Source organism: Ptychodera flava, chromosome 19, assembly GCF_041260155.1.
Source record: "Ptychodera flava strain L36383 chromosome 19, AS_Pfla_20210202, whole genome shotgun sequence".
NCBI classification, from domain to species: domain Eukaryota; kingdom Metazoa; phylum Hemichordata; class Enteropneusta; family Ptychoderidae; genus Ptychodera; species Ptychodera flava.
In genome coordinates this window covers 15,286,088-15,302,081 of record NC_091946.1, presented here as the reverse complement: position 1 = coordinate 15,302,081, position 15,994 = coordinate 15,286,088, and the positions used below count along the sequence as shown (strand labels likewise).

The window sequence follows — 15,994 nt, the reverse complement described above, 5'->3', positions numbered from 1 at the left end:
ATATATATATATATATATATATATATTCATTGCAGCCTAGTACTGGAACGGCCTTGAGAGTCAGTTCGTTATGGCCCACTTACGCTTCACGTGGACCTACATCTGATAGGCTTTACTATACAGGCCTATCCAGATCAACGCTACGTGAAGGCCGTATCCAGGCCACGGAATTACTATGTGCCGCATATGTACACAGTTGTGTCTTTTGTGAGATACGAGTATTTGAGTTTTTCCCTCCATTCCAGCTTTCAACTGCCTGTTTTTATGGCAATGGAATGAGTTCATCGAGCACGCGGTTTACTTTTACGATTGACAAAGATTGACGTACGGTGAAATGCAGCACAAATGATGTGACGGGAGGGGTCGAAACGTGTGTTCGACACCCTGAGGCTGATTTTTATACAGTTTCTGTTACGCGACGTCATGGTTAATGACATCATTATACGTATTTTGATGAAAAAGTATTCTCTGGAAAGGAAATGGTGTTTGAGAATTATTCAACGCAGCTGACCCTTTTTACGTTCTTGTAATTTGCTCTTTATGTTTGTGAATGAGTAGTCTAGAACCTTTCAGTAATTTAGATCCTCGTTAGACAAGGGGGGGGGGGGTCCAAAAATACGGACTAGGCTAGTGCATGAGCGGCGCGCGTTTATTTTGTCGGTGCGGTAATTTAAAGGGAGGGGGCGTTGGATCTGCGCCTGTGCTACTTTCTTGTTTACAAACGATTTGTTTCATGCAACATACATCACGTCAACATTTAGCTGCAATATTTCAAATTTTACGACAAACATCATGACAAACATGATTTAACTGTCATCAGTCGCTAACGTACCTTGGATATAGTGTGTAGGGAACTGTGATTAGTCGTATGGATTCAATACAACCTTCGAGCGCAGTTCCGACGACACCCTCCCTTTAATCCCTCGGGAATTGTAGTTGCGAGTGTCAGTCTCCGCATAGACTGATGCCGAGAGTGTTTTCAGTTACTTCGAGTTTCCATTTCTTTACTTACGTTAATTTGATCGAAAACTGTTGGGGCTACATGAAGTCATTTGATCCCTTCAATCTGGGGCAGTGACGCTAAAATGACACATCAATAGCTGAAGGCAAGCTGATGCGCGGAATCACAAACTTATCGGTTGCCTCAGCAAATTATTCATACTTAGTATGAATAATTTGCGTAGCCTCACTTTGATGCCTACGTTTATGAGTGATACACGCAGTGGCCAGCCGAACATCTTTAGTAATACTGGCTTCGGTCTTGAAGTTGTATAAAACTTTCCACTCGGAAATAATAAAGCGATGGTGTAGCTCACTAACCCCTCTCCACCCAACCCTCCGAAGGAGCGTATCTCCAGTTTTTAAACCGGCAATAATCTGAAACGGTGTCTCCTAGTTTCTTGTTAAACGTGCAAAGGTGTAACATGAATATTGCGGAATTCGGCTAATACAATAAATAGGTGCAAATTTAATTAGACATTCACAGATCATTGTCTTACAGAGAGAAAAAGCTCACAAAATTTCAAAACGTTTAGAAATGGTTAGCATGAGTCTCCCGATGAGGGCAGTCTTTAAAGGACCTCAGACGCGATTGATTTTGCCTAATTACGCGAGTGCAGCAGGTGTATGTACAGCGGGCAGTTTTGTATCCTGCTCTTTGTACAGATTTTTTCAGCAAATGTGCAGGAATGTCAGAATGGCATCACATGACTGGTCTCCAATTTTCATTAAAACAAGCATAAGTGTGTGTGCTCACAGGCCTGCATCAAATATATTTGCTTTAGGAAGTGCCTAATAATATGCCAACACAAATATTGACCAGAAAAGTGTTGGTTAAATATTCACCAGCTTGTTATTGTGAAAACCGAAAAAATTCATGTATTTTCCCACAGAGTGAACACAGGAATGGCGGCCATTATGAATTTCAAAAACCAGTAAATATACGGTGCTCTCTTTATCTGATACCAAATTTGTATGGCGAGAGAATATAGTCGAAAATTTAAGTTTAAGGCTTTCATTTTTGACGTGCATCTACCTCAAATACTGCAAAACTATTCAATAGCAGTAAAATTCACTATGGAAAATAATAATAATAATAAAAAATAGCGTCAATGATGACACTGTGCTCCTCAGTGCATTTGGCGATAGGGATGCAAGGAGAGAGGTTTGGGGAATGTTGCTGAGAAAGATGCAAGAAATGGTTGAAATGTGAAACTGTAATAAACCTACCGTTTTTTAGCAGTGAGCGTCCAGCTCGGTAAACATGCCATCTTGTACATGAAGGCAAAAAAACATAATTTTCACATGTCCCACCAAACTGGAATTTGCATATATGTACATAGATCATCCAAATTGATTTATCTGCAAGATTTTGTATCTTCCTTGCAACAAAATTCTGACCAATTGAATTATAACAGGAAAACATGCACGCATGATTGGACAGTGTGGACTGTGTATTGCATGCACTACACCTACCGTGATGATGGATTGCCAGACGACCACACTGCATCAAAGAACTGTAGTTTAAAATGAAAATATAATTCTAAACAAGTCATTGACAATGACATAGTCCCCACTTGTAATAGAAGTATTAGTCTTGATGGGGCAGGGAAATGTGGTCATTAAGAAGTATCACTGGAGTGTATATGTTGAGATCTATGGGCACATAGGTCTATGTCGTTGTTCCAAATTTGAAACACATGAGGCATGTCTAAGTTATGGTTCTAAATCGGGAAAAAAAATCAGACCTGTAGCTGTATTGGCCAGCCAAGAAATACATTTGCGCATAATAAATGAGGTACAAGATGTGACATCTTAAGGTCTAATATCCTATCAAAATTGAAGGGTATAGAACTTGTGGTTACTGAGTTATGCATATATATGTATAATCAAGGTCAAAGGTCATTGAGGTCACGTGACATTTTGGAAAAAAAATGTATTGCTAATAAATCCCTATATGCCAAAAATCAGACCTCTACCTCTATTCGCTTGCCCAGAATTAGATATGTGCATAATAAATGAGGTAAAGCGTGTGTTGTCATAAGGTCTCCCATCCTACTAAATATAAAGGACATAGCACTTGTGGTACTTATTTATTGACATAAACGTATATTTTAGGTAAAAAATCATCAAGTTCACATGACATTTTGTCAAAAAATTTCTATCCTATAGTTATCCCTATATACGAAAAATCAGACATCCAGCTCTATTGGCTTGCTCAGAATTAGATATGCACATAATTAATGAGGTACAGTATGTGGCGTCATAAGGTCTCCCGTCATACCAGAAATGAAGGGCGTGGCACTTGTGGTTACTGAGTTATGGACAAATATGTATATTTGAGTTCAAAGGTCACCGAGGTCACGTGACATTTTGTCAAAATGTCTGAGATATCTGTGAGAAAGGATGGACTCATGGATGGACGAACAGACACAATGACCCAAATTATAAGCCCCCTGGACTTCATCCGTGGGGACTAAAAACTGTGTCACTGCATCCTTTTTGCAATATGAATACGATGAGAAACTAAATTTTTATTTTTCTTGGCCTTATACATGGGCGTCTACGGAGAACTGACTTATACATGGGAGTCTATGGAGAACTGCCTTATACATGGGAGTCCATGAAGGACTGCCTCATACATGGGAGTCTATGGAGAACTGCCTTATACATGGGAGTCTATGGAGGTGTAAACTAAAAAGTTCTCTGAGTCTAACACGGCCAAATTTGATCGCATTGTGAAATAAATCGACATGCATCTGTATGGGGTAGGGTACTATCCTTGTGCAAAGTTTGAAAGAAATTGACCAGGGCATGTCTGAGATATCTGCGTGAACGGACAGACGGACGTATGCACGCACGCACGGACAGACGGACATGACCCAATCTATAAGTCCCCCCAGACTTCGTCCGTGGGGACTAACAAACTTTCTTCGTGTCATTGATAGCCTTGATTTTCTTTGGATATTGAATGGACACATGAGTGCTTGTAACATTGAAATTTCTTCCTTGTTTCAATAAAGTGTGTCATTTTGGTCAACCGGCCCATGAATGTTATTCAATTAATCGATCTTTATTACACAACATAACATTTTCAAGTATATTAATTGTGACACAAATCGTAACTCCTTTTGTGTGTGTAGTCAGTGCTTGATGATTATATATATTAATATATGAAGTGGTCAATAATATTATCAGAGTTTGCACAAGTTTTAGATGCTAGAAAATCTCTCCCCTGTTTTTCATATTTGGAAAGCTCTGTTACCATACTTTGAAAGTATGCATGTCATCCATAGATGTTAGGTGGTGCCTCTTGGTAGCTGTAGTCATTATGCCATGTTCATCACTAAAATTCTTTTAAAACAACTACTGATCAGAACATTTGGCAGTCTGTGGTTTCGCACAAATTTTGTCTCATTATAACATCAAAAATTTAAGTACGCAAACTGAGACTGGTGATCCTGCTGCTGTTTTCTTAGAGACAGTTATACTTTTAAAACGCTGCAGATGATCGTCATTTATTTTTTGCCTGGATAAACGTTTTCGTCTTGGGACTGTGCACAGCATTGGCTTTGGATCATCAAAGAAAACTATCAGTATTCATAACATTTGCTGAGACAGTTTCTTGTAAAATATTTTGAAGGAAACCTATTAAAATTGGCAAGTTCACTGAAAAAAAATTCAATCTGCAGATCGTCAAATGACAAATCTATGACAACTAAGATTTCCGGCTAAGATTTCCGGCTCGTTTCCACCTCCATGCACAGACAAACACTTTGCGGTACATTGTTCAACCACAGTCCCTCTGACTGTGGTTCAACCATGCGCGGTCCGGACTGCAGTTCGACTGTCTTTCCGGCTGGCTGTCTTGATCTCTTCTCGGCGGTTTCATTGTTTCCAATTTTTTCATATCAGGTGCCGTATTTATGCTCAACTTTCTTTCCCAGCTGAGGATACTATCTATCTGAAGCATTTGTAACTGCCCGCTTCCCTCGATCCGCTTCCACCCGCGTCCATTCGGAAAGTTGACAGCATGTGAGTGTTTGGATATCTCGAAACTACCGTAATGCATGACACACCAGTATCTGAGTACACGACGACCCGGGAATCTTGAAACCTTTTCGCGCATGCTCATGTTAGCACAGGTTAAAGTCCAACGCTATTACCATTGTCGATGCGCCGATGACAGGGCAGAGTAGTTTTTGAAAGACGAGATATGACAGTATTTCCCCGAATTCATAATCTTGACCGAAAATCAGGCTTCAAAAATAACAAAATTGTTCGTAAATGGCCGATCGGCATGTATTTTTTTTCGTAAATTTTCATTTTTGTTCGTAATTTACGAACGTTACGAGCGACAGCGAGAGCACAGACTGAGTGTTTCAGAGGCCTTTCATGTTCGTGTGGTACAACATTATGGAGGTAGTAGAGACTGAGGTTTCTTGCACGGTCGCGCCGATGAAATGGGAAGCTGAAATTTTCGCTCGTAATTTTGCAAACGAAATCGTAAATCCACTCAAAACTTACATATTTGAAATCCATGAGGAACGTAATTCATTCTCCCCTGCACAGTAAAAAGGAGATCGAAACGACATGCATGTCAGACAAAGACCAGACGCACGCAAGATGTCCATCCACATCCACCAATCTCGTAATTTACACTGACAGAACAAAAACAATTTGATCGAGCATGGACGTTCTAACGTAAATGCATCATTGTCTATCGCATTTTCATGTAAGCCAATACACTCACATGTACGCTCTAAGTTCAATTATAATTTCAATTCAACACGATCTGGTATTTTCGCTGATAGTGGGTGTGCAGCGTGAATGGTATGCTGTAATCGTTGATCACGTGGTGTGACAAAATAGTTTTACGGAAGTTGTTGACGGAAATGACGTCAATTTTGCCTCTCCCAACTCTATAAGCTTCCTCAGTTACGTAACTTCGTCGCTAAAAATAATAAAATATATATAATATAATATATATATATATATATATATATATATATATATATATAGAGAGAGAGAGAGAGAGAGAGAGAGAGACCAAATTATTGTCAAAGTTTGAGTCTCAAAATATGTATCCCGCATCCTACCTTAAAAACGTGACATCTGGGCATTACATGAAAACTAGAAACTCACAATGAACAAAGTGTGAAACTGGTTTGTCAGGGCTGATGATGTCATTGGGTCACACTTTCTGAGACATTAAAACTGAGAACCAGCAAATGACGTAAAAATGGTGTTCGGTAGTTTTAATCTATTAAAATAAACGCACACCCTAAAAGAAAACATTATCAACCTTCTGTATAGAACGAGTATCATACATCACAGCAAAAACATTTAAACTCATTGCACGCGGAGAGCAAGGCACTTCTTTATTACAAGGAACTACCAGTAGTCTGTAATGTGATAATTCCTGTCATTGAGGGCGGTCTTTCAATATAATTCTTTGCCGTTGAGGGAGGTAAGCTTATAGCAGGAACATTTCAGTGTTGTTGATGAGCATCATCTTGCTGCTGTACACAGAAGGGTACCTTTATTGCAACGGTTGTTTTAATCAAGAGATATACAATAGATAAGGCAAGGATTCTGTACCTAACAACTATTTTGTACCACTGGTCAATTCGTGATCTTGTCAATATATTCAGACATTCTGTAAATTGCTGGCCGAGGTCTGAACAATCATAGCCATTGTATATACCATGAAGCTGGCACACCTGTAAACGTTTTTTTGTGCACATATTACAATGCCAAAGAGTATTATTTGATTATTGTACTCATTATTACCACAGAAATATAAAGCAAACAGATAAAACTGTCATATAAAAACAATCTAGGGTATTTTCCGAATGATAAATAGTAAACTGTGTACAACAAAATGCAATTACATTTCATGGATCAGAATCAAAGATTCACTACACGTCATAAGTGTTATAAAGCCATGGCAATCCATCCCGCAATGAGAAGCATTCCGCCAAATGGTGTGATTTTTCGCACACTGTCTATATCATATATGGCCTGCAGGTAGCACGTTCCCGAGAACAGCAACATACCACTCGACAGGAGAATACCAGCCTGCAAAAAAGATAAATCAAAAATCAACGAATTATGAAAACAGCGAAAAATTATTGTATATATCAGAAATTTTCTTCTTCAAGTCTTCTGTCTAGATGGAATGTAAGGTGCATTTTCCCAGTGTGTAGATTTATCATGTTAGTATGTGATTTGCTGAAAATGGTGTCTCTTGCAAACAAGCAAGCCAATCAGAACGGCCTTAATTCAGTGTTTATTGATACATTACACATCACCATGATCATCATCCTTACAGAAAACACTGTGTAATGATTTCAGCTTACATATGCACTTTCATGTAGCAGCATGGTCAATTTTATCCCCCTCATTGTACAACAACTTCCAGCGTTCATCTGATATCTGTTCTGCTGACATTTAAAGGTATACAGTCACCTGTAATCTAAACATGCCCATACATGGTCAAAGGGGCGTTCCTTGGTATTCAAAATGCCCCTGTGAGGGCGCTGTTTTTAAAAAGCGGCCACCCGCTTAAAATCTGTAATTGGTTAGATTTTCCCTGTCCATGGTAACTGTGGCAAAATTGGAACAGGTGACAGTATACCTTTAAGTAGTTTGCATCATTGTACACAACATTCAAAAGCTGATAGAATTGACTTAAAAACATTTTTAACTACTGATACTGAAAAATCTCAACCCATCCACAGCAGAATTCATTGGACTCACCAGTAATGGTCTCCTAGTGAGTGGAACGGCTAACAAAGCAATACTGTGTAGGAAGTGATATTTGTTTGCTGTATCAAAAACCTGGAGGAGAGAAATAACAAACTTAAGCATGTAACCACAGACAATATTCTTGTGATCTCTACAATCTTAGATACACTAAGGGGTCATCGACAATAAACGCTGATGCACGACCTGCGTAAATCCTTTGTTTCGGGAAGGGGTAAGAGCTGGTTTTGTTTTGTATGCGTCAAAATCACATAAGGATTTGCAAATTGTGTTTTAATGTCAAGCCTCGTGGCAATACAGGGAAAAAGACAGAGCTCCAGGCCTGGAGTGTGACTGTGTCAATACATGCAATTTTAAAAATAAACTGAATTGCTCGTGCACAAATCTAGGCTATCCAAGTTCATACACAAAATCTCTTTACTTGCAGAAAATCAAATGACTATATTACCAATTGTCTGTGCTCGTCTGGAACATTTGTCTTCAAGGCTGTGTTAGCAAAAAACACAATGTTAATCAGGGATTCACATATTTAATATCCAACAGTACAAATCAATCAATCAATCAATCAATCAAAAAAATGAATCAATGGAGTTCCAAACAATAATCTTTTAGAGCTACTAGTTTGTTACTGGAAACAATATATTCTTTATTTCAGCTAAATCACATTGACTCATTATGTCGTTGGATTTCAATTAAATGGGACAGTAAATTTTCGGTTGAATGGATTTCATTTGCATCAAAATGAAACATCCTGAATGAGAAAGCCCCGAACTAGAAGGTTGAAGTATTTGACATGGTGAGAACTCTTCACAAATGAGTCAATGGATTTTATTGGTCCACAGAGACGATGGGTTTTATTGATACACAGAGACGATGGCTTTTATTGGCCCAGAGATCATATGGACTATTCAGTGATCACAATGGCAAAGTATGAACGTGTGATATTGCACTTTGGAATTTTTACCTGTTGGTAAACTTATCAATTGGCTGTAAATGCAAACTCAACAAAATTTATAAGTGTGATATTAACATGGAGTGATGATTGGCCACTGCATGACCCCAACATGACCTCATATCCTGGTTTGTTTGTTGCTATAAATCCTCCACTTTGATTCAGCCAATCAGTAGTCATTTAATTCTGCCCCGAACTGTTAGCCACTGATTCTCAACCAAAACTTTCCACCAGAATTTTTAATTTTTTTTTTCCTGCCACAAAATGTCGAGTGTGTGATTCCATTTCATACATGCAAACACAAAAACCAGTAAGGATGGTCATGTAGAGGTTATGAAAATGGCTTACATAGAATGTTTCGTGAATTTGTGTATTCATGATGATTACCTTTTACATGATGGAAACTGATATTCAAAAACCAATTTCAAATGAAGAGGCTGAATGTTTTCATCAGCAAAATATATCTATGGTGAGACAGCGTGATCAGAAATTATTTCTATTGTAAAACAGATTACATTTGAACCTCTGTAGACATAAGCAGCTTTCTGATCATCAAAAGTAAACTGCATGTGGACAAATTTGCTGATATGTATTTTTTAAATTCTGACATTAGCCTTTGTGTATATGATACTCACTATGTTGTGTTGTACATAAGGTCAAGATAAGAGGAATGACTTGGTTGGAGAGATTCATAATTTATTATTCGTACATGTCAATCAAGATTTTATTTTTAGATTAAGGCAGCCATTACAATGTTATCATTCAGCTAGGTGTTTGCCAATAAATATTTGTATGTAGATGTGTCATCAGATTGCACGTGAGGAATTACTATTGCAGTACTCGTCCTATTACATGATCTTGCTTGTGTGTGCGGTACATACAATTTGAGGAGAGCACACCTCATAGACCTAAGACTGTAGACTGAAGCCACACAACTGATGGAACCTGTGAATGCAGTGTTGAGTTGGCAATAAAATTAATAACTATATGTGAAATGAATGCCTGTAAGTGTGAGGAGCAACATTGATGCTTTACGTTTTCAGTTTATCAACGTGTATCGAAGCCCATGTCAGAGTTCCTTGCATTTCAACATTGAATTCAAGCCTAGACTGTGATGTTGAAACCATGCGGACTCTTATAAGGATTGATTTTAAGTATCATTCTGTACTCTGAACCAAGATTGGTAAATTGTTCTAATTTTGGTGCGATTTTCTTTAATTTACATGTAATTTAAATACACCAGTGAAAATATTTGAGTTCCGGCTAAATCATTTTCATTCAGTTCTTAAGTTGAACAACTCCGCAGTGTGTTTCAATTCTTCACAGTCATTGTCTGCACATTAACAACACCTGAAGGAAAAAAATAAAAGAAAAATATAGCAATGGTGAAGCATGAGAAATGAATGCTGTTTTTTTGTTTGGTTTCTATATTTTGTTGATGCATCATCTGTTACATTGTTGATATTCATGAAATAATGCAGTGTTCTCCACAGCCTTGGAAATCAGAATGTGACCAATATACATAACAATCTACAATTAGCATATTTCTTTGTTGCAGAAGTATATTCTTTTGTTTTGGTAATTAACATATGAATAGATTGAGAAAAACGAGTGGTGGTCCACCAATCAAATGCCCTTGTAGAGAACCTGTATATACTCAAGCTTTTTTGTGTCTTATTACCATTGCTTTTTGATAACCTTGAGAGGAGTGATGTATCAAAGCTGATGGCAAAAGCATATTTTGACACAGACTGAAAGATCTGTCGCTCAAGGGCACTATCTACACTCACCCCTGGGCCCTCCCCCCACCCCGTAGAGAGCTCCCTCGAGTGATGGATCTTCCAGTCTAAGTATGACATCATTTGGAGGAGTGACTATATCCAGTGTCTGATGACCTTGTAGTTGCTGCCTGGTCGTTGCTTGCTAAAGAGTAAATGGCAAATAGTTTCTGATATATAAACATTGTTGCATCATTTTGTGTGTCATAATCATTAAGATTTGATGATCAGAACACCATAGTTACCAGTGGTTGTGATATTTGAACAACTCACAAATGTCATTAAAAGACATAAATTACCAAGAAGATGAAATTGTGTATGGGTCTCAGTATTCTTACATGAGAATACAATTATGGTATATGATGACGAAAAAAATGAGAGAAATGGCTGTTATGTATACCAAACTTGTGCAGTATGATGTTGTGACATATTCAAAGACTTAGCGTAAAGTGATATCACTCCGCCATATGCAAATTACTGATGATTATTCATGAGGCCTTCACATAAAGCCCATAGATGGTGATTACTACAGTGTTGTCCCTTGGTGACAGCACAAAAGAGGAATGGGGAGGTGATTAAGTCAAGTGCATTGTTATGAAGTATTGCTGGTGAATTGAACAGTGATGCAGACTGACATGAAACCCACTCACCCAACCGTAAAGGATGATGTCACTTAGGTTTACCAACATTCACATCCAGTTTTTAATTCTTAATTCAATGTTGATCTCCTTGAGTAAAGTGCTAAGATTTTCTGAATACACAGGACATTACTTCATCATGTTTACCCCTTTACCTGCCAAGTTCATATTTCACCATCAAGTAAAGTTGGTTAAAACTAGTGGAGCAAAACATGTCCCATGTGGTGCATTTTAACAACAACTTGGAAGATTTGAAAGTGCCCGACATACTGTAAACATGATTTTTTACAGAGTAAAGCTGCTAGAACATACCAAGCCGAGTGGGTGAAAATACATATGGATTTTGCTCAATCACACGTTTTACTGACTTGGCAGATGGGCAAGTGATACTATCTGGCAGGTAAAGGGATACATTTGAAATTTGAATGGAAAAATTCAATCATTCAATATTCAGAATGAGTATACAAAGAAAACTTGAGCTTACCGTTGGTAAAATGTCAAACTTTTTTCAAAAGCAATCAAAAATTGGTTGCTTTTTAGAATGTACACCATACAACGTAGAATGCAGGGGCAGTCTCCAATTCAAAAACAGGGGTGTAATTCTCATAGTTACAAAGAGTGAGTTGTCAGCAGTGGCTGCAGGGTGCTTTCTGTGAGAGTCGGTCTTCCATACAATGTACGACGGAGTCACAGTACTGAACACATGCATATATTGCACTGTGGCAGACAGTGGTCTTTTCGCGTTCAAATCAAGTGTACATACACATGACGGTGTATGTATCCGCTTCACAAATTCACAGCGCCCTCTGACATCAACATGACTAATACTTTCTTGGTTATCTGCTGCTGGGGAGTGGGTGGACTTGAAGACAGGGGAATTGATACCACAGATCAAGTTTGTTCTAGTCTGTAAGAGGATTATGAAGGTGCCATAGCCTTTTGTTTTCCATTGAAATTAAAGGATTGTGTATATAAAGGTGATGTTTTTAAACATATCTGACCAAACAAGAGCTCTTGACAGTCCCTAATTTTCAGTTAAGTCAATAAAGTGAAATTAATAAAAACTCTGTTTAAAACCTTCTGAATTAAAACATTCTGCTTTTGTATTTTTCATGATTTTGCCAAATTTTGCTGTGGTTTGTTGACTCTTTTATGGGTCAAACCTAGACTGAAAGATCCGTTGCTTGAGGGCGCTCTATACGCTCCCCTCAGGATCATCCTTGAGCGACGGATCTTTCAGTCTAGGGTCACATCCTGTTAAAGATAAGACATACAAAATGTCTCTGAATGACCTGTCCTATTTCCGAATGGTAAGTACACAGAAACACATATTTGTTATCTTGACCTAATTTGACAGATTGATAGGCCACTGGGCTGAGTATGAAATGGCGCCAACAACACTTGTTCTTTACAGGAGCATGGATGTGAGAAAGAGACCTCTTGTTTTTACATCCATGACGGACGGAACTGTGTTTCTTCGCAAACACATCCGCTATGGAGGTTTCATGTCCATGGATCCACAGAAACTGGATTTTCAATGGTAGGCTAAACAAGCTCTTTTTATGAAAATCCTTTTAAGCCCCAAGAGAAAACTTAACACATAATATTGTGTAATGTGATAACAGTGCAGGAAACTCACTCTTTGCCTCTGTGGAAGACCTAATAAACCATGAAACCACAATTGTGTCTATGGAAGGTAAACACGACAATCATCAAAATTCTGAGGCTTAAGCAAGTGCACATGACTATCAATTCCTGTGTCTTTATCATGGAGGTACCTCCCATGGTGTTATGAATTCAACATTGTGGAACTGCCAGTAGATTCTGGAGGGTCGTAGACCCTTGAGGGTCTATGGCTTATCACATGACTTTTGAAGATTGAAAAACATTTACACCACTTCACACATAAACAATCTCGTACAAAAACCTCTTTGAAGCCGCCTAAGTTTTCATCGCCTATCTATCATCTCGGACATAATGTCTTCAAAGTCTATGCATACACTTTTTGAGAAAATGAATCGTGCAATTCCGGGCAAGGCAGCTGAGTTGTAGCTTTTACAGTAGTTTGCGTTTTACTTTCCTCTAATTCTGTCGTTTATGGTTTTGTACAAGAATAAATGGTTCATGGTAGCATGAATGCCTTGACACAGTAATACTTCCGACTTGAACCAAGTCTAGGGTTTGGTATTTGTTCAAACATGTCGATCGCATTCAAAAAACATTTCTGGGAGCCAACATTACCGATTTCTGGTAATGGCAGTTCCCAGAAACATGTTCAAAATTTTTGGCGCGCCGATCGACTGTTTTGAACAAATACCAAACCCCATAAATGACAAGATTAGTGTAGTATAGTGTTGAGTCTTAAGTAGTGATGAATTGGTACGACCAAAATGCAGTAAATATGTGAGATTTCACATCAAAATGCCGTGTCATATGCGACAAGCTTATTTTGAACACTACAAGGCCTTCAGCATTGTAGCTACTGGTGAGCGAGGTCACAAAACCCAAAACTCACCGACAGCCTCACTGTAGAGCTACAATTTTGCAGCTACGGTACATCATAGTTTTTAAGACGAGTTGACAATGATAGTATAATGATAGTACTATACTTGATATGCTATGGTTTTGGTACGAGGTGGTACTTGGGGGAAACTAATTTGGCATGTGACGAGCAGTAATTTGGACAATGTGGTGTTGGTACTAAGTTGTACGGGTGACCTGGTTTTGATGTGAAGTGTCTGGACCCCTTTTCACCTCGACCACTGACCATTTCGACCTGGTCTGCCCAGGTCACCTCAACCCCACCACTTATGTCAACCTGACCCCTTCAAACTTTTCCTTCGGTATTAATCATTATCTTGAAAGCACGTCGTCAGTTTTGTTCGATGCTCATAGCACTCAGAGGGGCTTTAATAGTGGTAGTTTAGTAACGCAAGGTACACACTACGTGCCAAAAACCTCCATGGCCAAGCGTTTGCAGATGCACAGCAAATATTGTCGTTAAGCACGCACAGGCGCTGGGCCGTGGTGCCTGCATTTAGCGTGCGTATCAAAACGGCTAAATTATTGTTTTGATGCGAGAAGATTTTATCACAGAAACACCATCAATTCTCCCAGACAAGGAAATATCAAAAGGTTGTCATATAACAGGAAGAGTGTGGGGAGGTCAAAGTAACTGGGGTAATATGGTGGACCCTAGAGAAAAGGGTCCTACTAATTACTGCCAGTGAGTGCCCGTAGCTGCCTGAGGACTGCCCGAGAACTGCCCGAGGAGCAAGTTGGCCAAATTTCGCCAATTTTAACACTAAGCCAATAGCTTGAACTTATATTATGCCTGGCTAACCAAAAATATCATTGATTTGGTGTTTTTCAGTAGCGGTTTTAGAACCCGAAAGACGCCGGGCTTTCGACTAGAAAGAGGTCCCCATCTTCAGATCATACCATTCAGTGCATGGGGTGGTAGGCTGTCAAGCTGTACGCGCTCGGCGAGGTTATTGTACCACCTCTCGGACTGAATGGTATGATCTCACAATCAAGCTAGCTGGCGACGCGACGTCCTTTAGTTCAAGCCAGTGCCCGGCGTCTTCCGTGTTCCAAAGCCGCCGGAGAAAACATCAGGTTAACGCCAAATCAATGATATTTTTGGTTGGCTGGGCATGATATAAACTGAACAACTGGCCTAGTGTTAAAATGGGTGAAATTTGGCCCCGGGAATTTGGCCCACTTTTTCCTTGGGCAGTGCTCGGGCAGTTCTCGGACAGTCGGGCAGTCACGGGCATAGTAGGACCGAGAGAAAACCCTCGAGAAACCTGTTTTTCTCGAGGGTCTATGTTTTTCTCGAGGGTCTATGCCAAAACCAGCGAAAGAGGGTGTGAATTAATGGGGTCGAAATGATCAGCTCCCAAGTAGTACATTGGAGCACAGTCCCTCCACACACCGACTCGGACCAGTGTTTGGAGGGACTGGATGGATGGATGGATGATGGACGTAATTTACTGTGACTAAGCACGGTCGTGATTGATAGAGGGACCGTGCACGTGGACTAGACTTCGTCCCGTAGACAGGTTTGTTTGTAACACATAAATGCATAGCCGTATAAACTTACTATGTGCCCCATATGCTCCGAGGCATACGGCTCCAGCTCCAGACACTGCCCCAATCCTCAGAAAGACCATCCCGACACCACGTCCTGCAGCTAGCGCCATGTTGAACATATAACTGATACCATGTGACTTGACTAGTACTGTCAGGTGACATAGTTGACCAGGTCAGCCAGGTCAACAGAGTCACCTGACACTTATCTCGCTGAATATTCTTGACCGCGGAGTGACGTCACTTTCACCTCGCGCACGCGAGTGAGGTAAATTGGGATTTGATTATACAGGACAGTGAACAATGCAGAAATTATGTGACAAAGGACAGAACTTAGTGTTTATCATTGACATAATGTTGAAACTTTGAATACTGGTGTAAAGGTTGAAAAATCCACACTTCAATATTTTGTTCTCACGGCAGTGTGACGCAAAAATGACGTCAAAAACCGCAAGTTCTCGGATGTCCGCGGTCAAGAATTACTTTTAAATATTCTCTACTTGGAGATAATTCTCCGTTCTAACAAAAATTTCGCCGTTCTGACAAAAATTCCTGCTTTGTATTATTCAATAATAATGGTAAAATTCGGCCAACCAATTAGATAACAGCTTCCGAGATGCTGCACATTAGCCCCAAATTTCTCCGTTCTGACAAAAAATTCTCTGCTAGGAGACAATTGTCCGCTTTAACAAAAATATATCCGTTCTCACAAACATTTCTCCAAAAAATTCTCCGTTTTCACAAAAAAATCTCCGCTAGGAGATAAT

At 39.3% G+C, this 15,994-nt stretch overlaps 1 protein-coding gene across 1 annotated transcript in view; it reads right to left on the bottom strand.

Moving 5' to 3' along the window:
- The window catches only part of LOC139118670 (carotenoid-cleaving dioxygenase, mitochondrial-like), a 52,584-nt gene extending 37,213 nt beyond the window's left edge, over positions 1–15,371 (bottom strand). Inside the window, exon 1 of the mRNA XM_070682088.1 lies at positions 15,241–15,371. Coding sequence (XP_070538189.1) covers positions 15,241–15,349 — 109 coding nt within the window. The 5' untranslated portion in view covers positions 15,350–15,371. The remainder of the gene's footprint in view (positions 1–15,240) is intronic.
- Positions 15,372–15,994: the final 623 nt, after the last annotated feature.